General features: G+C 36.3%; 1 protein-coding gene across 1 annotated transcript in view; it reads left to right on the forward strand.

Moving 5' to 3' along the window:
• Positions 1–27,916, forward strand: part of sfswap (splicing factor, suppressor of white-apricot family) — a 74,971-nt gene that overhangs the window by 39,210 nt on the left and 7,845 nt on the right. Inside the window, exons 12-18 of the mRNA XM_015398466.1 lie at positions 1,483–1,586; positions 1,719–1,848; positions 6,116–6,312; positions 18,607–18,965; positions 20,807–20,932; positions 21,284–21,421; positions 24,980–25,052. Coding sequence (XP_015253952.1) covers positions 1,483–1,586; positions 1,719–1,848; positions 6,116–6,312; positions 18,607–18,965; positions 20,807–20,932; positions 21,284–21,421; positions 24,980–25,052 — 1,127 coding nt within the window. The remainder of the gene's footprint in view (positions 1–1,482; positions 1,587–1,718; positions 1,849–6,115; positions 6,313–18,606; positions 18,966–20,806; positions 20,933–21,283; positions 21,422–24,979; positions 25,053–27,916) is intronic.

The raw sequence follows: 27,916 nt of genomic DNA on the forward strand, positions 1-27,916 counted from the left end.
CACATAACTGAGAGTGCGCCTTTTAGTCCGGTGCGCCTTATGGTCGTGAAAATACGGTAGTTTCAAGATCCCTGAGATTAAGTTTCAAATATCTGTCCAGTGCCTCATTCATCTCCAGTAGTTTTAAACCAGGAACCAATGAGAATTGTGGGTTTGGCAAGGGGATAAACTTGGTTAAAAAACAAACAAAAATACAGCTCTTCAGTCTTAAGAAGTTTACACACACAGGTTTACAACCAGCATAATGTCATCTTTGACTATCTGATTAAATAATACTAATAAAATGGTCAACAGAAACTCATACAGGTAACAATATACTAAAGATGGCAAATAACTTTGTACTGAATATATTTGGATTGTTGAATTTGGCATTTCCCTAACATAAAATTCCCACAGGTTTTGTTCTCCAACTTTAGCTCTATAATGTGAAACAACAGTGCTTTTACATTGCATTTTAATTTGGAAAATATGATCTAAACATTGGGATCCTCTCTTCTGCTGAATGTCTACGGAAGGCTGAATACAAACGCATTGCTTAGATTTTTATTGTTAAGAAATGTAAAAAAAAACAAAAAAAAAACTATAATTTTCTTATGATCTACTTTGAGTTGGACTCTCACAAAGTCCCAATAAAACAGATTGAGATTTGTGGCTGTAATGAAGCAAAATGGAAAAACAGCTGTGAATATGTCTGCCATGCACTGTATACGTTATACACTTCGATAAAGCTTTTATTGCTTTAATAGTTTCCTTTTGCAAAACTAGATGCAAGGCCCTAGAGCTTCTGCATATAACTGTGCTTATTTACTTTAATGTCTATAAGCTATGTACTGACATTTATGCACAAGCACCTATGAATGTGGTTGTTTATGTTGACAATTTTATATGATGACGTTGGGGAAACAAATGTCTATGCAAGAGCAGCCTGCTTAGTTCTGTGTTGGCAGGAGCCATAAACATGCACAGGCGCTGTATGGAAATGAGGTATCCATGTAGACTGATTATTGGGATGCGACTGATCATGAAGCAGGCGAGAGGAAACTAATATCAAGGCAGAAAAAAAAAACACAAAGAAGTAAACTATCCAGCTCTCTACAATAAGGATCTGGGTCCTATATTAAGGATATTGCCTCAGGGAACAAGGCACACAGTCTTCTTTCATCTTTGCTAGAGAAAACTTACTTGGTAATGAAATAGAAATACATCTCATCCTTCTGATTCAACGGCCTGATTTTTCTTGTTCTCTCTATGATTGGCTATTTATGTTTGTCTAATAAAGGCCAGAGTTCCTTTTTCTCATTCTCTCATTTTGAGTGCTCTCGGGATCTTTTATCCTTCACCTGATCTCGTTCTTCATCTGATCTTTTACTTTACTTCTCTTAGATCTGCTTCACTGAATCATAGGCTTGGATCCTGATATCTGCACCCTTTTGGGTCTTTCAAATTCACTGTTTAACCTTTGTTTTTTTTTTGCCCGCACAGCCTCTTTTGCCCCCATCTCTTTTGCGATAAAACCAAAGGACACTGACATGCTTCCCTTCGAGAAGAACAGAGTACGGCTGGATGATGATTCAGATGAGGACAAGGTCTGATTTTCATTTACTTTTATATCCCATCCATAATTCAAATTAAGTGTATTTTAGTATTAAAATAAATTAATCCTTTAAATTACAATTTAAACACATTTTGAATTGATTAATGTATTTTTTTTCTGGAAGTTGTTGGAAGAGCAGGGGCTGGATGCTTTGATGGTTGGAGCTGTAACGGTGGAAAAAGAACCTTCTCCCGCCATTGCACCTGAAGAAAAGAAACCTGCCCTTACATTAGAAGAGCTGGAAGCAAAACAAGGTACCTAAAAAGCAAGCTGAAACTATAATACCATGCTTTCCTATATTTCATCATTACTTCTAACATAGAAAGAATATGACTCATGTCCTGGATCTTCATGTCAGTTGACTGTAGTTATCTATTTCACTTGTGCACATTTTTCCTAGTTTCCACATTTTTCCCTTGATTCTGCATGGATACGACACTTCATTTGCTTGTAGTTGATTTATTTACCATCCTAAGTCACGTGAGGACTGTTGCATCCTTAATTTAATATACTAAATATATATAAACATTCCAGGTTTTTATTAGTTGGCCAGTTTTGATCACTGCATCTAATAAAACCAGAACAGATGCATAGTCGGCTGTTCTTAAACTCATCACCTCAGGTATTATACAAATGTACAATTAATGAAAAGGCAAGCTATCAACAAAGACATAAACTTCACCAATTTCCTGTGACTTGAATTCATGTCGTCCTTTTTAGTGCTGTAAATTGAAATGAAACTACATTTTTGTCTCCATGTATATCAGATTTTTCTGATTAAAATCTTGTAAGTACTTTCCCCAAATGCCCCTGTGTCTCTAAAGACACGAATATTTAGCATATTATTGTAGTTAAAGATTAGACTTAAACCATCATAATCTCTATTTGACTGGAAAGACAGATGTTAAATTGAACCTTAAAAGACAGATGGACGGTCAAAGACAAATGTGCTACTTTTCAGCATCAATGAGGTTGTCAGGTTCCTTTAGGTTCACTGGAATCGTTTAAGAATCTAATGGCTTTTTTTTGAAGCTGTCAGGCGGCCAGAGAAAGAGACTAGAGCAGCCTAATAAAAAGCTGACTGAATTGCTTTAGCTGTGCAGCAAAGTGGCTGTCAGTCAGTGGGCCTAACTTGATCAGATAGAATAGAGATCAGTAGCAGACAACAGACACTTATCTGTGGTGATGGCTTGAAAAAAGGCCACCCGCATTAAATGCGGTTTGTGATAAACAAACTAGAACGGCAAGCATTTCCCAGTAGATCTTGCTGTTTCGATTTTTTTGGACTACAAGAAAGGATGGTTACTATATAGAGCTGTAACAAATATTATCATGTATTGATTTCTCAGTTGAAGCAGAAATACAGCCTCATAGAATTTCAATTAAGTTGGCATTTTGGGGTTATTTTAAGTAGTTAACAGCTGACAATTTTGGATCTACTCGAAGTATCATCAAAATGGATGTTACAGTGACTTCAAGGGGCCTAATGTGGAGAGATTATTTTTTACTACCTTTTATGTTTTCTTAAGTTGATGTTCCCATCTTGCAGAATGCTATTTGTTTAATATAAAAATAAATAAAATAAATACATACACACGTACCTGACAGATTAAAATCTGAAATAATATTTCTATTCTACCCAAACACTTTTTTTTAGTTTGTTTCAAATATTTTTTTTTTCCTTCCTAAAACATTGAACTTGATCCATGCAGCTATTTAGTAAACTCACGTGTTACTCTTGTTGATTATATTTAATGCACAGTAGTAAACTATGGTGCTAGGCTAATGCTAACTCTAGGGTTCATTGATAGTTTTATGCATTTATAGTAAATCATTCGGATAAAACATGCAGAGAGTTTGCTTTCCTTCTTTATAAATACAGTGCTTTGATTAAAAAATATTGTATATGTATTAGGGCCAGGTTCTTGATTTTGACTAAATAAACTACAAGGATTTAAAACCTCTAAAACCTTTACAAATCCCCCATCCAGTCCACATCAGACCAGATTTTGAGCTTACATACTTAATGCTAATGAACTCATTAAACTTTTTAAAAAAGTATTTTTTTTAAACGGGTTTAATAAACAGACTTGAATTATTCTAACTTTTACCCAATCTGGTGGTTAAATAACCTAAAAAATTAAACTGAAGCTCTAATTTAGGAGCAAAACGAGTTTTAAATTTGAAACGGTGGTTTACTTTGTCAATATATTGTGTGAATTAGATTAATACTGACCCTGCATTTAAAAGTTCTAAGCAAGTTGCACCTCTAATATTTAAAAAGAAGTGCTACAACTGTTCTCTACACATCTTTTCTACACCAATTGCTGTCTGGGGTTATCTGAGCACAGGTGATGGAACAGATCACATGACAAATACAGAGGAAACAGCAGCAACCATAACAGTTTTTCTGGGGCCCAAAAGATTTTCTAAATGCTTCAATGCAGCCTCCGTTCTTTCCCAAAGGCAAAAAAAATGCAATGATAAAACAAGAAAACACCTCATCATCCACGAATTTCATCCACATCTCATGGATGTCTGTTTCCATTGGATTAGTTTTTCACAAACCGTTTATGGTCCCTTGGTAAAACTGATAGCATTGTGGTGTGTGCTTATGTATTTTTTATTTATTTTTTATGAGTCGTGTTATAGCTCTATGCTTTGGGCTACGTTTACACTGCAGGCCTTGATGCTCAATTCCGATTTTTTTTTTTGCGAAATCCGATTTTTTTTTACATTGCCGTTCATGTTTCTAAATATATTCGACTTGTATGTGATCTCTTGTGTGAACTGCAGTCATACAATGCAAGTGTCCCGCAATGACACCACAGGCCAGTGTGCTCTTTTTTTTCCGGAAGTAAACATGGAAGGTAGCGCCGGCCCGCATCTAGCGGTCTTTTCCAACCATAAAAACACATTCTTTTCAATATGGTTGAACATTAATACTGCTCTCCGCATCATCATCTAACATGGTTGTTGTTTTTCTTGCCGCTTCTGCGTAGCAAGACGCGTAATGGTGACCTTTGTCGGGTATTAATGATGTTCAGGTCGGGTGAATCCGACCTTGCTGTTCAGACACAGGTCGCATTTGAAAAGATCAGATTCGTATCGGATTCAGGACCACGTATCCAAGTGGCCTGGGTCGGATTGGAAAAAATTGGATCTGTGTTGTTCAGACTGCCATGAAAAGATCAGATCCAGGTCGCACATGGGCCAAAAAAATAGGATTTGGGTCACTTCAGGCCGCAGTGTGAATGTAGCCTTGTATATGCATTTCAAGAGGAGTTAGGATTAGAAGTATTTTGTTTTTATTGAGGTACTTAGGTTTTACATTATGTTTTAGCTTGAAATGACCCTCTTCCTGGTCTGGTTAGCCACCAAGCTACAGCAGTTTCCAAGCCGCTTGCCACTAAGCAACAAGATTGTCAGACAGCTCAGCCTTGGATGCTTCTCACTTGTCTACCAATTAGCCACCATGCTAAATCAAAAAAACTAGAAACATGGACTCTTTAGGGGTCGACTTGATCAGTTAAAGCTATGTTCCCTATATTACTGCATCCATTGCACTAATATGGGATTAAGTGTTAAGAGTTGACCTGATAATTTACTGGGAATAATATGCATGTGTAAAGGGTGCTAAATCTTGTTATACCTGTGAATGTGGTCGCAGTATATTACTGGGACGTGTGTGTGTGGAAGGGGCTTTAGATACTGAATTCTTCTCTCATTTTTCAACAGTCCATATATTATTATGCATGTATGTGGTAAAAATTCTGAAAATACAGTAGTGAGACAAATGTGGGCCAGCATTGTGTTGTCATTGTCTGTGGTGCAGATGGGTTTTGCTTGTCTTGGCTGTTGTTCGCGTGTGATTTGCTCAGCAGCTGGCTTATTTTTAGCTCTTAAGAGATTCCTGTATCCCCAGTGGTTGCATAACCTAAAAAAGCTACATTACGGTTAGCTTTTACTTCATATATTATTATTCTACATCAAGCGTTCTTCATTTTCATCTGCTTTTAGCTCCTTATTTTTTTTTGTTTTACCTCTCTAATTCAAGCTTGCTACTTTCTGTTCCTCTCTTTCTCCCATCTACAAAAAAGTAGATATTTTTCCTTACATTCTGCCCAACATATCATGTCTCTTATGCCAACGCTTCCCTAACTTAAAATACCTTCTGTATAAATCCTGAATTGCATAAAATGATCCAAGATACAATTGAGTGTTGCAGTTTTTGTAGGAAATATGTCAATCTTTAGCTGTTGTAAACTTAGAAAATTGCCTGAAATTACTTGGCTTGTAGGTTTTACTAAAGGTGCTTTTGCTGCCTTTCTTTTTCTTCTTTCTTGTTTGCTTTGTCTAAATATTTTTCCTCCCCACTTTCTTTTTCTTTCTTGACAAATGTATACTTTTTAAATAACCAAATGTATCTTTCACCCAATTTTAGAATATCTCTGTGGTCGACACAAAATGGGGGAATGACTACAGTCTAAACATTTCTCCTGTTCATCTCATTGCCTTCAGCCAAGCAGAAACTGGAGGATCGTCTCGCAGCTGCAGCTAGGGAGAAGCTGGCCCAGGCATCCAAGGAGTCCAAGGAGAAACAGCTGCAGGCGGAGAGGAAGAGGAAAGCAGCGCTCTTCCTGCAGACGCTTCGCAGCCCAATCGCTGGGGAGCCTGAGGCCAAGAGAGCAGAGTTAGAGTCATATACACAACAAGAGGTAATAACATGTGTCTTCATGGTGTTTTTAATCTTAAAATCAGAATGGAAACCATCAAAACTCACTTAGAGTTTATCTAAATTCAAGAAATAGTAAATTGTAATTTTTTTGAATTTGACACAATAGAAGAAATGTTTTCCCTTTTTTAATCTTGTTCCTTCCCACCTCTACCTTTTGTATCCTCAGAGAATATAATGCTCTTTTCACACAAGATTAGTTCCTTTACATCTATTTTTTGCTATAATATCTGTATACATATCTCTACACAAACTTTGGGAAACCATTTTATAGTTATCCCACTCAATTACTATCTTGAAAGCCCACTGGATCCTCATCCAGCAGTTTCTTCATTATTGCTTCTTCTGTGTTTCAAACACCTGATTAACATTTATCTTAGACTCACAAAGATTGTGCCTAAAATTTTGATCATTGCCAGCTGTGTACAGACAGTGTTCAATGAAGATTTCCTTTCTCTTGAATAATGTTTGGTGCAGATTATTCCTTTGAACTCTTTTAGGCCCTTTTGTTTTTTCAAAATGTTTAGTAAAGCAACTCTTTGCCATGTGAGAAAGTTTTTTGCACTTCCTGCACTGTGGGGTTTTTGCAGTGTTATTGCATGACTCTGTGTGACATGGATTTGATAATCTTTGTCATGAGATCATATTCAGGTGTGCAAATTTAACTGTCACAGTTTACTAATAAGACTCTTACGACTTGATTGTCGCCACTTACCTGGTGTCAGGGAGTGTTTGCCGTTCAGTAGAGCCCAGCTTATAGGCGGTGAAATTAAAAACACTCGGAGCAGCTTCAGGTTGTAGCCGGCTGTCCGTTGGACTGCTTGCTTGCCAAACTTAAGTCTTTTACTTTACATAGTCTCCAGAACGGTTGTTCTGTGAGTTAGAAGGGATGGTCAGAACCCCGACTCTAAAACTACCTCTTCTCTCCTTCCTACGGCTCGAATCAGACGGGGAAAGGGCTCAAAGGCATTAGCAATGTGATTTAGATTCTTAAGTGTTATTTCAGCTTCCTCTTACCAAATATATACCAAATATTTTAAATGTTTTTTAAACGTGATCTATCGCCAGTATATCCAATGTAATCAATTGCTAGAGCTAGCATTAATCAACCCTGTGACATCACCGTTCAAAGGTACTGCAACATGGCCACGCCCCTTACCAAAAAATTATAAAACAAACCTTTGTTTTTTTCTTTTATGTTTATATTTTTCACATTTGTAATATAGTTATTGAAAATAGTAAGACACAATGTTTAATTAAGTTAGCTTGGTTGAACGTTTCATTTCCCCTTTAAATGTATTTAAATAAAATGCACAACCCTGTACCCGTTCCCGAGAGGGAACACCTATTAAACACATGCAAGAGCAGCACAAGTCCATTTCTCTTTGTGCATGTTTTGTTTAAAAGTTGCAGTGCCCGAAAGTCCATCCTAACCCCTAAATCCCTCAATCACTATATAGTCCGCTATTTAGTGGACTTTATAGTGAACTTGGACAGATCACTACTTTTTACTCCCTGTTGGTCGTGTAACTCCTCCTCAACTGCGTGGTGCCTGAGCCATCTTTGTTATTAGTCACCACTGTCAGGTAGCAACAGAGGGCCGCTGTGACAGAGAATCACATAATGCTTTGCGACGAGAAAGCTCTGCGCGAAGCATTCCAGGATATATCTGCCTCTTGTGAGGCCTTTCTTTTCATCTCATACACTTCGTAGACAGTTTTTCTCTTACGACCCTCTGCCATTTAAAAAAAAAAAGAAGTGAGAAAGGTGAGCCTCAATGACTGGCTGAAACTGCTTACCACATATATGCCTGAAAGTGCGCATGCGCAGTAAAAGACATACTCATATCACCAGAATGATTGACAACAAGGAGGACCAATTATTTAGATGATTCACCTGGAAGAAGAACATCCTCGCCTAAACCTTTAAGTGCTATTCTGAAACAAGTCACTTCCACACTATGAGACACAGTTTAGAGCTGTATGGCAGGTGGTCAGTCTGCTGTTAAATTAAAATCAGTCAAAGAAAACTTGAGCTCGATGTGCTCAGCTTCAATGTAAAACAAGTTCAGATTTCTGAAATTAGAACTAATTAAAACTCAATGACCTTTCATAAAATAAAGCTCTGCTCTGTTTCTGAAGCACTAATATTTTATACTTGACAGCAGGTAAAGCCAGAAGGCTAATGAGAAAATCTTAATCTAATTTGTTTTTTAGGTAGTGGCAATGGATGCTTAAATCTACTGGTAGTTTCTTAAGAAAGGCATTAATATTTCTCTGTCAAGTATACAGAATCAGGCACTTTATACTTTTTCAAAAAAAATGCCTGAATATTTAGTTTAGATTATATGTGAAGTAATATTATGGAAAACGTCTAATTTAATGATTCCCAACTAACAGAAAAACCTGTGCAGAATAAACTTTAATTATTATGGCTCAATACTGTGGAAACACTTTTTGGCAATCTGTAGGCAGTTTGGAGTTTTTGCATTTGTAAGAGTAAACGTATCTTTTGTCGTGTTTTTGATTGCCATTTATTAGAACTCATATTTTATTTCGTTAGTTGTTTGTTATATTGCTTTTTGCTGTTCATATTTTTTCCTAAGGTTTGAAATTTGATATTTTTCTTTTATTTTCTGTTTTTCCCCCTATATTAACAGATTATTTTAATAGTTTTTCTTGTTCATTTTATACACAGTAGTCTATCCTATTTTTAACCCGATCAACATTATAAAGGTATTGTGGAGGACATCCTACAATTTTTTTAAAAGACCCTCCCTCTCCACTTTAAAAAGAGCATGCTCAAGCCCATTTCTCCTTGTGCAGGCTGTGTTTAAAAGTTGCTGTTCTCATAGCTCATACAAGCTTACTGTGTCCGAACATCCACCCTAACCCCTAAATCCCTCAATCACTTTAAAGAGCAGGAACTAAATAGTGGACTTTATAGCTAACTCAGTTAACTGACCATTTAGACAGATGATCACTCCTTTTTGCAAAAAGCAGTTGGTCTTGTAACTCCTCCTCAAATGCCCGGTGCCTGTGCCAACTTTGTTATTCGTCGTCGCTGTAGGGTAGCGGCAGCCTATGGCGATAGCGGGCCGCTGTGATGGCAAATCCCATAATGCTTTGTGACGAGAGCTTTCAGGGCAAAGCATTCCAGGATATAGCTGCCTTTTGTGAGTCCTTTCTTTTCGTCTCATACACTTTGTAGACACTTTTTCTCTTATGTTCAAAGAACCACAGTGACAAAGGTGAGCTTCAATGACTGAAACTGTAGCTCATCACACATGTGCCTGAAAGTGCACATATGCAGAAAAAGATAGCTAACTGGGAGAGGCACGTTGGACGGCCTTACGTAAACATATCACCAAAATGATTGATAATAAGGAGATCCACTTAGTTAAATGATCCACTCTGAAATACAAGATCGTACTCTATACCTTTAAAATAGCTTCAACTTTATGATTTATTTTTTTCCTTATTGTTGAGTTAACTAACCTTTAGTTCAGTGTTTTTATGTATTANTTTTTTGTTTTCTTGTTTATTTTTTACACCGTAGTCCATCCTATTTTTAACCCAATCACAGAATAAAGTTATTGTGGAGGATATCCTCCAATTTTTTAAAAGACCCTCCCTCTCCACTTTAAAAAGAGCATGCTCAAGCCCATTTCTCCTTGTGCAGGCTGTGTTTAAAAGTTGCCGTTTTCATAGCTCTTACAAGCTTACTGTGTCCGAACATCCACCCTAACCCCTAAATCCCTCAATCACTATATAGAGCAAGAACTAAATAGTGGACTTTATAGCTAACTCAGTTAACTGACCATTTTGACCAAACATCCCCAAACTTGGTCCTCAAGGGCCGCTGTCCGCCAAGATTTAGAGGTTTCCCTGCTTTAGCACAACTGATTATCATGATTGCAGTAGAGCAGAACCCTGTTTCAGCTTGCAATTAAAATCAGCTGTGCCTGAGCAAGGAAACCTCTAAAACCTGCAGGACAGCGGGCCTCGAGGACCGAGTGTGGGGATGCCTGATTTAGACAGATGATCACTGCTTTTTGCTCCCCGTTGGTCTTGTAACTCCTCCACAACTACGTGGTGCCTGTGCCATCTTTATTAGTCACCACTGTAGGGTAGCGGCAGCCTATGGCGATAGCGGGCCGCTGTGACGGCAAATCCCATAATGCTTTGTGATGAGAGCTTTCAGGGCAAAGCATTCCAGGATATAGCTGCCTCTTGTGAGTCCTTTCTTTTTGTCTCATACACTTCGTAGACACTTTTTCTCTTTTGTTCCTCTGTCATTTTCAAAGAACCACAGTGACAAAGGTGAGCTTCAATGACTGAAACTGTAGCTCATCACACATGTGCCTGAAAGTGCACATACGCAGAAAAAGATAGCTAACTGGGGACGAGCACTTTGGACGGCCTTACCTAAACATCACCAAAATGATTGATAATAAGGAGATCCACTTAGTTAAATGTTCCACCCTGAAATACAAGATTGTACTCTATACCTTTAAAATAGCTTCAACTTTATGATTTATTTCTTTCCTTATTGTTGAGTTAACTAACCTTTAGTTCAGTGTTTTTATATATTGATATTGTTAACTTATTCCAAAGGTAAAGTCAGGAAAGCTTTTCCTTTGTGGGCATAGCCATTTGAAAATCTGTGGGAGTGTATATGTGTCTATGCAAGCATGTGGGTGATTGATTACGGAACATGAATATTATTTTATTGTCCTCACTTTGTTTTTTATATATATATTTATTGAGGTTTTATACCTCGAGAAATAAAGAAGGCAAAAAAAGTGAAATAACAAAAAAAAAAAGGAATAGATTATCCAAATCTCAGTCTGACAGAAAAGCTCATCCTTCTAAACAATCCATACTGACATTTCCTATGCCACATTTACTTAGCATACTATGTCTGAAACTAGGCAGTTTTATTTCTTCCTTTTGTGGAAAAATATGGTTTGTGACAGAGCCTTCTTTTCCCTTGGATATAAACAATATAACTGATTGGGGTGAAATTGAGGGGTTTGTGACATGAGGCTGGCAGCAAAAAGGAAAACTAAAAGCATCCATTGCTTCAGGAGTGCTATGACACAACAGTGACAAATTCTATCAGAGCAGAAGAAACATCTATCTAGTCACATTTTATAATCTGAACACTATTCTTATGAAAACCCTATCTATAGTTTTTGACTAATCCATCTTTATGAAAGATGGCGTGTTGTGAATTGATTTGATTTGATTATTCAGCTGACATATGTCTCAAGGGTGATGAGTTTATCCAAAGGTTTTATTTAGTATTTATCTATTTAATTCACATTGGATGAAAAATATTTGGATAAAAATGAGCAGATTGCTCCGGAATGACATCCAGTATAAAAGCTTTGCCAAGTCTGACTCTTAAATAAGCGAGCAGCTGAAAGGACCCAAGCAAACGGTGAGTTTCTGAATTAATTTGGTTAGTTGTTTTTAAAGCTTGGTCTTTAATCGTAACCCCAATCATTTTGATGTCTGTGTAAATTCAAACCATTCCTGACGGTTAATGTTTTCCATCTTTAGTCATTTCAAAAGTAGAGTTGATGTTTTGAGATTGTTGACCTAATTTGAGTTTGTTTTAGGGCTGTAACTAACATTTACTTTGCAAATGGACTAATCTGTTCATTTTTTTCCTTCCTTTTAACAAACCGGTAAAAATTGGAAAAGCAAAAGGTCCCTAAAAAATTTTTAACAAAACAAAACAAGCAAAAACAAAAACTTTCCAACTGAAGAAATCTGGATAGAGAATATTGACAGACAAAATGCAAAATGCATCAAGGCGCATCAAAAGGTCCCGCAGCTCGTTTTGAGCAGCAGGCACAGCGCGTCTGAGCAGCGAAGCAGTGCGTCGTGAGCGTTTGAGCACGCAACGTGGTGCAAACGCAGCTGCTGCTGATTGAACTTTTGCTGCTCGACGCGTCACATCAACCAATCAGAGAAGCTGATCTGAGAGCTGGCAGGGAGACGGACTCAGCACTGCTGATGCAGATTACTATAATCACTCCTCTGAAAAAGTTTATTAATGCCTAAATTAATTTAAAATGCCCAAATCTGCCGGCAAAACATTCACTTTTATTATCCTGGTGCCTGCAGTTTGGATTACGTACATGAAAAATGCCTTCCAGCTGCCGCGGCAAACCACAAAGAGGCGACCGGGCCATAGGTTGCTGTTGAATGGGATTCCTACTGACAGCGCACCGCCGGTACATGGGGGTCTATTTGAATGCAGGATGGTAATCTGAATGAACTGACTGCACAGATGAAGTTCTCATGTGGACTTTCTCACTTAAAAACATATTAAAATTACTTTATTCCCGGCAGAGAAAGGATAGAATAGCTCCACCCAATGAGCATCGGACCCACATTTCCATCACACGTCAGAACTAAACTTGTAAAAGCGTAAAAAATGAAGCATCGTGCGTTTTTGCTGCCTTAGGTGTGAACATAGCATTAAGCCACTTTTACCAATTAGGCTCCTCATAAAGAAGGTTGAAAAAAGTCTGAGACCTCTCGCAGCAGAGAAACACATTTGAGCCTTTACATGGTAAAGAATAGATGGAAGTGCGCAGATTTGGTGTGAAAGAGCCTCTTCATCTCAATATTGATCAGAAATGATAAAGCTCTGCCTTACTTCCACACTTTGAATATAGAAAGTGTAGCATTTTATTTACTGAAAAGGTCTGTTTAAATTGACTAAAACTGCAAAGATAGATGGCTTGTATTAAATGAAACTTCTACTAACATCTATTTAGATTTTATTTCCCGTTTTATTTATTTTTCTGTTATTTCTCCTTCATGCACCTGACGATCATTTGAAAACTTGTGATGTGTAGTTTAATATCTACATCCAAGAAACATTGTGGCAATTATTCTTGCCTTTATCTTTTTTTTTTACTAGAAATGTTCTTTAAAATGTGTCACTCTTATGCAGTGGCAATCAGTAACATGTAACCCCTCTTTACTGTACAACATTTTCCAATACTTTCACATAGAAGACACAATTGACATCCACTGCACATTTAAAGTTTTTCTTTTTGTTGTTTTTTTTATTCTGCAGGATGAAGTGTAGCGCACATAATGATTAGCTGGCAGGCGCGGCTGAGACACTTTTCATGTGTGCAGCTTTATTCCAGGGGTTTCATTCAGTCATTAAAAAGAAAAGAGGCTGCATTTGTATGCTGAATAAGTTAATCATTCTGCAGCTGCTGGCACTGATAATGAATCCTTGCATCTTTTACTTGAAAAGGCACACTTTTTTCAAAAGGGAAGAAATGTAGCCAACAGAGTGGGGGTTGAAATAGTCTTAAGATTTTTGATTGATCTAGATAATACATGTTTTGTTGTATTCTTCTTTTTATTTATTTCCTGAGAGGTTTTGGGTCTTAGTTCTTCTTGTTATTCACTCATGAAAAGGTTTGCATATTATTCTTATTTTTCTTCTAATGGCAGCTGTTTACATTTTTTTCGTTTAGACAGGTTTACTAAACGTCATTAAATGCTCAGGGCACACTATGTGGAGGTGGTGAGCCAATCAGCTAGTGTGAGTCACAATAACAGAAACTAAAGCTTAAATGTTAACCCTTTCTGTTCAGCTAACATAGCTCTTTTTAAAAATAAGATACATTTTCTGTTTTATTTTAACACTCATAAAGGTCGTCTGACAAAGGCAGATCCTACAGGCTTTTCAAGCTCTTCCTTTGTCATATCAAAATGTGCAAAAAGACAGGAGTTCTTTATAGTGTAAATAAGACAGAGCAGCCATTTGATGTGTAGATTGAACCTTTATGTGATGGATGTTACATGTCGACTCCTCTTGTTATCACATCAGGTGCATGCAGAGCTGGCCTGCTGCCTAAAAGGCCAGGTGGCAGAAGGTTGGCTCTTGTCACTGCAGCAGCGCTTTCATTCTTTTCTGTGGTCCCTGCAGTGGCCCTCAGGGCATATTCATCCTCCGCCTAGCTTTAAAGTTTATAGTTAGGGCTCACTGATACATAGATAGATACAGTACTTACATACACTACTAACATAGATACAGATACAACTTCTGTGCATTTTTATCACTTAGCAGCCACAGTTTTTTCTGTATTATATTAAGTTTGGTAACACAAAGTTTTCCTTTTTTTTTTCATTCAGCTCCCTTGAAGAACAATCTTGCAAAAAAAAAATTTCTTTGTGGACACAACTGCATGTCTTTTGAGTTATGTCATTACATAGTAACTTAAGCATAGTAAATTCAGTGGGAATTGTCTTTGAATACCAATTTTTAAGTCGTGTCAGGCCGGTTTTAGGTCTCTTCTTTGGCTGGGCTGTATTTTTTTACGTGCCGTTTTCTATGCAGTTTTATTCTAGCTGTTGTTGTGTGTTTGGTTTCATTGTCCTGCTTCAGGTCGAACCTACAGCTGAGTCCCCAGTTTCTTGGCTGCCAACAGGTTTTTTTATCCAGGACTGTTCTGTATTTGGTGTCAGCAATCTCTATGAACTCTGACCAGCTTTTAATCAGTCTTCCATGTAAAGGCTTAAGTATATTAATCTTTACAGTATTGTTAAAAAGACATTGAACTTGTTGAAAATTAACCTGAATATTGGGAAATCATTTTAACTCTGCGTATGTTTCTGCAGGTGCATTAAAATTTACAAGACCCCCCTAATTAGAAGACTTGTTCAAAATCGAAGGTGAACTCAAATGGATAAAACCGCAGTGCCTGGAATTGATTTGTTCATTTGTGAAGTGCTTTTCAGAGCAGGTCCTGGCTGAACTCCGATGTTTAAAGCGGACCAAAGCTTCTCCTTTCAGGCATAGAAATCAAAATCTAAATGGTAATGCTGTCTTTGGAAGGCATGGATTGTGCAGTGGTTAAACATGAAGAGGATTCTGAGCCTAAGGGACAGATGTTTTTGCCATGTGTTTGCAGAGTCTGTTGAATTAGCTGTCTTGGATCCGCTGATGTATGCTCTGCATGTTTCCTACATTGTTTATTGTTGAATATGCAGCATTATTGTAGTAGCTAGTGTAAGCTGTCATGAGGAAACCAAACCCTCTGGATAAGCTTTGCTGCTACAAGCAGTTTTTTTTTTCCTTTTTTTTTTTTTTTTTAAAGGATACTTTTAATGCTGCTTTTAGCAATCTGACTGTCAGATATAATAATTAAAAGCGTGAAAATCTTGTCATATTCTTGAACTTTTCTTTCTTAAGTTTATTTGATAAGAAATGGTTAGAGGATCTTCAGTTGTGTAATTGGCGGTCTGTGGAAGATTTTACATTTTTTCTGCTATTGTGATCCTAATTATTATTTATTGTGCTGTAGGAGTTCAACTTATTAGGAGTAAATCATTTTAATAGCATCTTGTTAATTAGTAAGCTGTCCACTGCCTACTACTTAGGTAATTAGTGTTCATGACGCTGTCTTTATTATTGGAAGAAAATAAGTCTGCTTATTCCGTCTGCAGAGGCTGTTCCTTTGTTTTGTTTCTCTTATATCTTATCTTTTGTATCTAGTGAAGGCAGCTTTTAAAGTGCAAAAGCTTTCTTAGCCTTGTGTTTCAATACAACTACAAGATGCAAGTCATTATTCAGACCAGATCTCACTTTTTACCATTCAGTAATTGTGGTATAATAAGTCACACACCCAAATAATGTTTCAATTGAGTAGTGAAGTAAATGTTCCTCCTTTTCCCACTCAGATATATATTGTCTTATAAGCTCTTCAGCCAGCCCTCTTACAGCATTTTCTTCCTTTCAGTGTCTTTCATCATCAGCATCCCTCCTATTTTCCTCTATATGCTCTGCTCATTTCTTAGGAATTGAAGTAGTTGGGTAAAAGGTTGCTGAATTGGAGACATATCCACTCTATTTTTATTTTTTTAAACATGGCTGCATTTTCTAATGCTTCTCTGCACTCCTGGTAAAGATGTGTGAAACACTTAAGAGTACATTCATCTTTTTTTAAGTTCTATAATCTCAGACCAAGTAAAGTTATTGAGATAGCCAGAAGAAGATGTGTTATTTATTCAGTTGGGTTAATGCTACAAACACAGCTCATGTATTCAGAAATGGTCATTTTTGCCTAAATTCCTCAAAAAATTTAACTTAACAATGTTTTTAATTCATATTTTGTAAGTTAATTGGGTTTTTTGATGTATTATTTCGATTCCTTGGCTTCCCAATAGTTTAATTAGTTTTCCTGGAATATATAACATCACAAATATTACTATAGCCATTCCTTTAAGTTGATAAATGTATACCTTGGTTAGTTTTACATTGGTCAGTTGTTCTCATACCTTTTTATTTTCCAGTTTAGTCATATTTAGGTATGATTCGTCCTAATATCGTATCGGGTTAATATTGGTATTGGCCATTTCTCAAAGCAGTAATATCAGTATCGTATCAGAAACGCAAAAAATTGCGTCGGGACACCTCTTAAGCTTACTGTTAGAAAGTGGAACTATATCAACAATGGGACAGTATCTTCATGCCAGTTGGTTATTTGTAGCTGAGGTATTCCAGTGGTTTCTGGTTTCTATAAAGGGAGACTAAAGGGAATGGCTTTCTCCAAATCAAAAATACTATTTCAATCCCAAAGGGAAATTTAATGTTGTAACTCATCTTCGATTTTTGAAGCTACACTTAATCTCTTTAATTTTAAAGTTTTGCAACAGTAGTAGGTTTTGTATGACAGTCAAAATAAGTTCACAGAACAAAAAAGTAACATCGAATCTTCATTTAGAATAGTTGGCTGTTAAAACAAATCGACGATTTCATTATTTCACTTTACTCAACAAGCAAAAACTTAGGAAATTATAGGATGCTTTTTTATTATAGAAACATTGTGACAAGATAAAAATAATAAAAAAATAAAAACTCCTGCAGATGTACCGTGTATGAATTTAATCTGATATAAATGTACACGTGTAATAAATAGTTCATGCTTAAGTCAGACTATACATCAATATACTTAATGTATGTCGGAAAATTATTGAACCTAAGGTGTGGTATTTTGAAACGACTATATACTTTGTACTATTTTTAATACTATTTACTTGTGTATTTATTTTCTATAGGTTATATGTTGTGAATTATGTACGTTTTAAATGTGTATTATTTTCTACATTTTTCTAGGCCATCATTCTTTAAACGATTAATATCAAAAGTTGAGGCTTTTATAGATTACAGATTATCTATATAACATTTTAAACCCATCTGCCAGTCAATGTGGACTGTGCTGTTTATTATTTTCACATAAAAATCTCTATAGTGTATCTATCATCATTATTATATATAATTGTATTCTGATGTGTTTGTCAGTATCCTCTGGAATGGTAATGCACACATATTAAAAACTCAGCCCCTGAAGCAATCTGCTACTTAAAGCGACATGTATATTTCAATGATGATTTTCAAGCAGTTCCCCCTAAACTTAATCCAAGGCAGAAGACTCTGAAATTTGCAGACAGACTCACATTTGTGTAATTAGTTGCAATTTGTAGCTGACAGTTGTAACTCTGGGTATTCCCAGAGGGCTTCTGCTGTGTTGTGTAACCCAAACAGTCTTTTCAACAGCTGAGTAATGCTTCATTCTTTAAAGGAGAGAGCCTGAATAATAACTCCCTGAAAGTGTCTGCTTTTCTCCGATCCAGCATTTAGGAACGTTTGTCCCTTTCAGTTCATTATTTACAGTAGTTAACTCTAAAGAATATTAGACTCTTCACCTCACTTTGCATTTATATCATTTGAAAGGAAATTAAGCAGAAAAATAATTGTTCATATATGTTTCTAAGTAATTATAGATACCGTACTTCAGTTTTTAAAATATTTACTATTACCATCATCTTAATGACAGAATTTAATTCTTAGAAAATGTAGCTCCTCTTTTTTTTCTCTGCAGAGGCAATAAATAAATAAATAAATAAATAAATTCAAAGTTCCACCCCCCTCCCTATTTGAAATTCTGCATTCAGCATGTATTGCATTAGCATGTAACAATGACAAGGCTACACATGGAGGTATTGAATAAATAAATCCTCAATCTCCACACACTGGTCTGCATTTCCTGAAGAGACAGGCCTCAATATTGGCTTTTCATGGATGTTTTGGAAATTCAGTGCTGCTGGCGTCAATATAGATGACTGAGTCTTTAATCCAATCAATAACCAATCATTTCTCCTTAAGTTTGTAATTGTTAAATTGTAAAATATGCTTTTGATGAAATTATTTTGGTTTTCTGCTCTCTCTTTAGCTGCAGGAAGCCTACTCTGTCCTGTCTGGTTCTTCATCTCCTCAAGTGTACAATACACCACCTGTGATAGCTAAGGATCAAAGAGCACCTCTGGAGATCCAGGGAGGGAACAAAATAAGGGAGCTCCAAACAAGCTCATCATCATCATCATTATACTCTTCGGGCAAAAGCACAGAGAGACACAGAAACAGAGATCGGGACAGAGATCGAGACAGAGAACGAGCAAGAGACAAGGATCGGGAAAAAGGGAGGGACAAAGAGAAAAAGAAGAAAAAGCACAGAAGAAGGTCACGATCAAGCTCAAGGTCAAAGAGCGGACACTCACTTCCTAGTTCCTACAAAAGGGGCCGCAGGTCTCGGTAAGAAACTGGAGATGCAGCAATGCACATGTTCAGTGCTGTTTTTTTCTTTAAAGTACATCAAAATATCTCAGTGCCAGTTACCGCCATCGTAACAGAATATTAGTTCTAGTAGTTTTTTCTATACAGTGTTGGTGTTTTTTGGGGTGTTTTTGAAGCGTTTTAGTGTAACAAAGGATAAGCAAACAGACAAAATCATATTTATCCCAGTATTACTTTATTTTCTTCATCTCTTAAAGCAAAATAAAATTGTTAGGTAGTAGCTTTTAAATTGTGGAGCGTATGACATTACATTGTCGCAGCCACACGGATGAAGGGGCATCTGGTGTTTTATGCCCTCTTGGCAAACATGAAGGGTTTAACCTTTTACTCTCACTCTGGTTAACTAGGTTGATTAATATAATTGTCATTGATTTTGATTAAGCAGTTAGAAATAATCTTTAATGACCATTGAAGTGGTCATTGAGGGGCTTTAGATCGTTTGTTGTTTTGTAAGATTAATATTGACTTTATAACAGCTGTTACGACTACTTCCTTTACCTTTTGCAGCTCTTACTCACCGACTGTTCTTCTACATTATAAGCCTGCTTTCCAAATAATTAAAACTGCACAGATACCCCTCTTAAGAGTTTTAGTTTTTATATGCTTTGGTTTGCATATTTACAATACACATTCAGAGATCCATACTATCCTCTCCTTTTATGAAGCAACAAATATGAAGATTTTTTTCCTAGATGGTTTGGAGCTGGTTTTCCAAGTAAAACTTAGCTCTTCCCACAGAAACATTTATCAGAGGACACATTTCTATGCATGTTTTTTTGGTAGTGCAGAGGGCAAATCCACATTTTCTAGTGAGCTGCAAAAAGTAAAGAGGAGTGTTGCCTGGAGATGTAGGTGTGCAATTATTCCGTGCCATTTTCCCCCCAATGTTCACTTGTAGTATTTATCATACACACAGTTTTTTTTAAAAATGAGATTAGATTGTTATATACATTTTAATATTTAGACTCTCTCCTATGTCATGACTTTGATTCTGCAAAAAAATGCAATGCTATCCATTAAAATGAAAAATATATGGCTGATTCTCAGCAAAACTGTCTATTAAGAAGGATTTTAGTCCAATCATTTAGTTTGGTACGGCTTTTGATGTTTTTAATTTCTCATTTCACTGTAAATTATTTATAAAAAACCCTGACCTAAACAGGATCTGAAGTCTTTTCATGTCTTATATCACAGGACCATATTCTCAGTATTCTCCTTGTTTGTGTCGCGTTCTGGTTGTTTGTTTTCGGCTCTGCTGTTTGAAGGATTGCAATTTCCTTCCTTGTTTCTTTTACTGATTAATGCTTGCAAAACAGATGAGGAGAAATGGCATGCAAAAGCTTTACATTCTACCCAGCGGACAAAATGAAATTAGCTCTGCCCTTTGTGCAAAAACAAAAAACAACAGCAACAAAAAAAAAAAAAAACAAGGAACCCACCAAAAGAAAAGGGTAATTCATCTTTAAGACTATCTATTAGTTTTTTCACAATTGCTTGTAGTATGTTTCATCTACATGTCAATATTTCATTCACCAGATATTTTTATTAAAGCACTTAAAATAAATTCTAATCCTCAGTTTAAACAGTGGGCTGTTTCAAAATAATCCCTGTTAAAAAGTAGATTTTTTTTCCCCTTTAAAAGTCATGAGCTAATTTATTTTTTTCTGTTCTTGCCATTTAAACTGTGGCTGTTTTTATTTATCCTTTTCTTCAGTGTAAATGGATCAGTGCCTCTTTTCTCTTTTAATGTGTCGGCTCCTACCCGCTTTTATATTTCCTTTGTCCCTTCGTGTGGCCAGATCCCGCTCGCGTTCCCCTGGGAGGAGAGACAGGAGGGCAGCATCGCCTGAAAAGAGACGTGAGGAGAGAGATCGTTATCATCACAGCAGCCAGTCGAGCTTGCCCAGGGGCCATTCAAGATCCAGGTAGATTTAACAGCAGGTGTTACCATTTTGTCCTGAGAGCAAGAGTCACAGAGCGGGAGATTTCTGGAGCGTTTCTCATTTCAGCTGTCAAAGTAGACATGCACACTGTAGCTGCCATGTGTGTTCTGAAATCTGTAATGTTTGACGTATTTCAGCTTTCACTCTTTAATTAATGTCTTGATTTATTTTGTTGGTCCTTTCACAAACATTAAATTGTTTACTTACGGTAATAACTTAACCTTAGGGTTGCTAAAGCTCTTTATTTTAAAATGTTCAATCATGAGAGCTGGAATAAGAAGGATCCCACATTTGATACAATTGAGTTCATGTCTTCCCAATGTTTTCTTGCAGGTCCCCTTCAGAGCCAAAAAGAAAAGCGTTTTCTTTGTCGGGACAGATACAAACTGCAGGAACCTCCGTCTCTCCGTATTCCTCACCCAGAGTTTTCTCTCACTCAGTGAGCCCTGCGTCCAGCCTTGGCCATTCAAGGTTATACTCTCCAAAATTTCCACTCTATTTGTCATATTCTTTACCATATTATGCGTATTTCTTCCCCAAAAGATTTATTTGTTGATTGATTGACTTTATTGATCTCACAGTGGAGAAATTTACTCGTTACATCAGCTCAAATAGTCAAAGAAAAAGAATGTGCCAAAAGAAGAAAAATGGATTTTAAAAACAATTTATTTACACAATTCAAACAATAGAATCAAATATTGGTGTAAAACAAATTAAGGTAAAAACAAGTATTTGCTAAAAATTATTAAATGAGGAGCTTGTTAAATTGTAGTGTCCTTCATCTGACACAGTACATGAAATTTTGTTAGAACCCCACAACTGAATAAAATCTTCGATGTTCTGTGTGGCTCGGAAGTGAAACTCCAGCCTTATTCTGGCTTTAACTTTGCACTTCCACAGAGCCACAGCATCAAGGTGAGGTCCCTCCTGCAGTCTGTCTCTGCGGGACAAGTAAATGGCCGTCTTTGCTTCACTTATTAAAAAATTCAAAAGTCAAGTCTTTGGCTTATTTTTTTCTATTATGGCAAACTCCTATAAAAAGACTGTTTGTAAAAACCATCCCAAAAAGACCAAAATCACTAATTAAAAGGCAAAAAATTTTCTTTAGTGTTTTGCATTCCATATAACAAGAAAAAGGTACAAGTTATTAGTGTTGTAGTATCATATTGTAGAGTCTGGTTGCAGCAGGGATGAATGACCTGCAGTAGCGCTCCTTTTTACAAACAGGGTCTAAAAGTCTTTCACTAAAGGAGCTGCTCAGCTCCACTACACTCTGCTGCAGAGGGTGGAAGGTGTTATCCATGATGGATGTAAGCTTGGACAGTAATACCCCTTACATTTGTTTTTAAATACTAAAACCATAATTTCCAGTATAATTCAGTGATATTTTATGTGATTCATTGAGACTGGGTAACAAGCGTTTGTAATTTGGAATAAATGTGTGATTTAAGAGTAGTTTTCAAATAGGGGAAGTGTTTTTTTCTGCTTTTGTATTTAGACAGCTTTTCCTTTGTAGAACAACCCTTTGCGATAGATTCAAATGCTCATTACATATGTCTTCCTCCTCTGCACACCTAGACAGTGATACTTTTTTGCCCATTCTTCAGAACTTCTGTGCAAATCAGTTTTTAAGTCTTCTGAATTGAATTTAGGAATGGTTGCATTTTGTTTCAAAGTGAGTCATTCCACTATTTGTCTGGAATGGTTATGTTGCATCAAGCAGGGGCACAGACTAATGAAGACATTAGATTGCCACTACACTTTGTGTTTTTAACGCAGGACAGAAATTTCAGTTCTGGTATTGGGGTCAGAAAACATTCCACGGCATGTCTGCTGTCCCAGATGTGGCTTGTGGCAGAAATGGGACTTCTAATGGCTTTCTTTTTGCCACTCTCCCATAAAAGTTGGATTTTTTTCAGTTTATTACTAATAATCAACCTGTCAACAGGTTCCCACACCTAAGCTGTGGGTCTATTTAGGTCCTACAGACTTATAGCTGACATTAAGATACTTTTCTGAGAAATATTTCCTGGACGGTCATTTTAGACTGGTTTCTTTGCCTTCTTAGATTTGTAGTTCTTTTCATTTTTTCAGATGATTCATTGAAGATAGGTTTGGGAAATGTGAGCTGTTTTATAACCATAATAGTCAAACTTTATCCCTGCTCTGCCTGAGTTATACTCTTGTCTTCCGGATGACGTTTCATCACCAAGGTTTTCCCTAAAGCCTTCACTAAACAGCTGGATTTCAACTAAGAATAGACTGCTGACAAGTTGCTATCTGATCTATTTTGGATTACATGTAAGGGTATTTATGGGCTTCTCTGTCACACTTTATACAAATCCTTTGTAAAAATGGGCTAAAGGTAGGCACCATTTCCTTCCCATTTCACACGCATGCACTTATTTATGGTAGCTTATTCCATCAAATCCCAATGAAATAGATTGGAGACTGTGTTTAAAACCTCAGGAAATGTTAAAAAGTTCAAGGGATGTGAAGAAAGACCCTGTATTGTGCTAATTTTTATTTTTCTTTGCTTAAGAGTCATGAAGCTGATAAATGTAAAGAAGTGTGTAAATAGATTGAGCCATAACAGGTAAAGATTAATGACATGCATTGAAAATACGTCAGTAAAAGGAGAACAATGACAAAAGGTCAAGATGGACCCATTGGCAAAGTAGTAAGACAGCAAAATGAAATACTTTCTGAAGGTTTGTGAGTGTTTCTCTCCTTACAATATAAATCCACACCCACATTGTGAGAGCTAATGAAGGTGATGCTTAGATATAAGATGAGCAAAGGGATAAAAACAGTAGTCCCCATAAAAAGAGAAGAGGGAACAGAAAGGTTTGCTGAAAGATATCTAACATATACCAACATATAAGGCCCAACCTCAGAGCAGGAGCCAGTATATAATTAAGGATGTTTTCCACCTAACCATCCAAACTGTTTGGGTAGTAACATGAGAATAGCATCTTTGGACCAGGATAAATAATCCGGGAGTCAACTGCCGCATTCTGTCCAAACAAGAATCTGTTTAGATCACGGTGGCAGATATCCAAGAGAGAATCTCAAGTATGAATAACTGCGCTGCACCAGGCCCTGACATGATTAACACCTACTGACTAAATAACTGATTGCACTCCATGAACTGCTGCCAGCACAAATGAACAGTTGCTAATGGATGGGACCATAGGCCAAAGGCAATCCCATGCAAGTTCTAATCATTGATCAACCTCTGCTGAACCTTTTTTCCTGTTAATTGTGATAAAATAAAGACTCTTGTTTATGCTAATACAAAGTGTTCCCTCAAATCTGGCACTTAGGCTTCTATAAAATTCTAATTTTTATCATTTAATCTATAGTCTATGTTAATCTATCAGAACAAATATTAAATGAAACCATCTTTTTTAGTTTTTATCTAAAACTGTTTCATTTCCATTTTCTTTTATGTGAAAGCTAGGTTTTCCATTTTTGCATGATTTAGTTTAGGACTTTTTACCTGTTTCAGTATTTATTACTTAGTCATCTTTTTACTGGGTCTTAGCAGACAAATCTGTAAATAACTGAGTAGATGGGTCAGGCTTTTGGACCCAATTCTAAGACCCCAGTAGCCGTCTGCACTGCAGCTTCACCTGCTCTGTTCAATCTGCTTGATGTGAACAATTCTCTGCCGATTTTTTTTTTTCTTCTTTTTTTTTATAGCTTGTTAAATTATGAAGTGTTTTCCTTGTTAAAAAGAGATAAAGCTAAAGACAGAACCATGATGGGAAAGTTGAAGACTACAGTGTTTCTGCTGTTTATGTGATTTTCCATTCGGCTGTTTGAAGCTGGATGGTTTGGCCTCTGGATGGATGGATGTATTTTTACAGGTCAAATGCATTTTTCTTCTACTTTTCTATTCTTTTGCTCTTCCTTCCTCCTCTTTCTGTGCTTGAAGCCTGTCCAAGTTGAGCATTTTAGAAAATATCATGAATATTACATGTGTGCTCCTGTTAACACAATTGATTTTTTTTTTCTTCTGTTCAGGGGTGGTTCTCAGGAGAAAGACAAGGCAGTGTCTTCGTCCATAGTTTCCTCTGTGCAGTCAAAAATAACTCAGGTATTGTTCTTTGCTTTTATCTCAAATGTATCGTATACCAAACTTCACCGCCTGCCCAATAAATGTACTGAGTGGGTCTTTTTGGTTTCTATCGCAGTAAAAGAAAGGATGCAAAGTGCTTTGCACTTTTATATTCCATTTTTATAGCTTTTGTTTTGTGGAGAGCTATATTAGGTCCCTTTTTCTGTTGTATTAACATGTCCTTCGGACCTTTCAGGTTAGTTCTGGGAAGACATCAGTGTTATTCTTGTATTCAAGGCGACTAGACGTCCCTCTCACTCTCATGAGTAACATGGAATACTTGGGGGTTATATAGATGCTATCCAACAATATAAAAATAATCCTTTGAATTTGTTTCAAACTATTGTAGGGCTTCAACTGATGATTATTTCACAGTTGGTTATTTTTCGATTAATAATCGGATAGGCAAAGGTTCCTTGAAGATTTTTTTACAAAATAAAACCAGGTGAAACTAAAACTTTTACACTTGAGGAGTTCTGGATAGAGCATATTGACAGACAAAGATTTGTTTTCATATATTAAATGCAAAATGTTTATTATATTTCTTTACAGTTTTGATATAATTACTGCTCTAAGTGGTTTGCTCTGTCAGTTAAAGGCATGTTTTACAGTATCTGCCCCAGTTAATGATTAATCAATTACTAAATTAGTTGACCATTATTTCAATAAGCGATTAATACAATTAACTTTTTCAGCTCTAAACTATTGTTTCCTCTTTGATTTTGTTTAGTGTAAGAAGATGGAAGTTGCCGTCTCTTTGAATTGGCAACTATTTTTTTTGTGTGAACAATGCAACTTAAGAGAATATAACATCCTTTTAGGTGCCACTGCTATGAAATTAACATAAATGCTGCGTTCCTATTTCCAACTGAACCAATGATTATTAAATGTCATGTTATTTTTTACATGCTTTCTGTCTGGACTGATTAAGATTGATTCATCTAAGTTTTCTGAAAGCTTGGATGGGTTTGAATTGCAGGAAAGTTTTCCCCAATTTTAATAAGTTTACATAATAATTAGATCACTTATGGACAGGATTCCTATACATTCTGGAAAGGTTTTAAATTCTAATTGGTCATATTTAGGTTTCTATTTAACTATTCTTCCTTTCAGTGTCTTAGGCAAGCAGGTTTGTTTCTACATAATCCCACTTATTCTTCCTGTGAAGGGTTGTATAAGTATTTTCAAACAATCCACAGGATTTTATTCTGCAGTTAAAGAGAAAATAGAAGTGAATTTCCGACATCGTCGGTGATCCATAACAGGAGTTAGAATATTTATTCATGTCTGAAGGTTTGTCAGGTATTCTCTGAAAGGCTTTTCACTGAGAAGCCAGGGCTCAGGGTCTCGTTTCTCACCACCTCTTCAGGTTGCAATCATTTGTTGAGGATCGTTCATGCAGATTGAGGGACTAAAACATCAGAACTAGTCTGTTGACCTGTTTTGATGGGAAACTGTGTACCAGGGTCGAGTACTTTTTTTATTGGTTGGTTTTTAAAACTTTTTTCTGTGGTGGTCTTGGATATTTAGTTTAGGTTGCCATGAATGTACTTTCTATACGAAGACATCGTCCTTCTATATTAGTAAGCTCCTGTAAGCACTGAACTTAGCCAAGCTTTTACCTTCACTGAATTAATTAAATCAAACCAAGTTCAATAAGAAAGAATAGCTGATATTTTTATTGAACTGATCCAAAAACAGTGAATCATTTAAGATACTCGTTTACATCAAACTAGAAAAACTGACCAATTGACGTCTGCCCAAACTGTTACCCTTCTTCCAGCAGTTGGCTGAATAATCTAAACTGATTTTTCAGAGCTACTTAAAAAAGTTGCTGTTGCTCCTCAATGTGCAACAGTGAAGAAGTAAACCTCCCTAATGACATCAGCAAACACATTTCCAATTATTTCTTATTCATGTAAAAACGTTAAAGGGATGTTGGTGTTTATCAGTGCAAACAAACCTTCACATGACTTATTACAATGTTAAGCTAAAGTTTTTAATCATTGCTATTTTTAAAGCACCATCCCCAAAATTTTCATGCACACCTATAAAATTGCAAGCTGATCAGAATGTCTAATCAGAACAATAACCTGTGTTTAGTTTTTTAGTCTTGTTAAATATCTAATCTTAAGGCCTATATACAGTGAGGAAAATAAGTATTTTTGCAAGTTCTCCCTCTTAGAAAATCATGGAGGGGTCTGAAAATGTCAATGTAGGTGCATGTCAACTTTGAGAGACATAACCTAAAAAAACAATCCAGAAATCTTAATGCATGATTTTTCAACTTTTTATTTGTATGATACAACCACAAATAACAGGGTTCCCGCGGGTCCTTAAAAAGTCTTAAAAAGGCATTGAATTCTTCAAAATAAAACTAAGGCTTTAATTGGTATTAAAATGTCTTAAATCAGTCTTTCGTAGGTCTTAATTTTTAAAACATTATAAATAGGATTATTTTTATTACAATTTATTTTTGTAATCTAAATAAAACATTAAAGTTACATTTTTTTTTTATTAAAAAAAAAAAATAATGGCTCGCCATTTTTGGTTCTGTCCCGATAGCAGAACCAATAAAAGCGTTGTTGCGGCCGTGAGATTTGGGAGATGCACCATTAACTTTTTGTCTGGAAAATATGAGCAAGTGTAAATGTAACCAAAATTGGCTCCAGCCAAGAGTTTTCTCCATGGCTAAAACCAGGGAACATAAATGAGGCACAGTGGATTTTGTGCAAGAAGCGATTCAAGCTCGGAACGATGGGAATTAAAGCAGTGGAGTTGCACATGTGAAGCACGAAACACAAAGCGTCAAAATCGAGTTACAGAGAAAGAGCCGGTATTTC

The sequence above is a fragment of the Cyprinodon variegatus genome, unplaced genomic scaffold (genome assembly GCF_000732505.1).
Source record: "Cyprinodon variegatus isolate N-32 unplaced genomic scaffold, C_variegatus-1.0 Scaffold29, whole genome shotgun sequence".
NCBI lineage: Eukaryota > Metazoa > Chordata > Actinopteri > Cyprinodontiformes > Cyprinodontidae > Cyprinodon > Cyprinodon variegatus.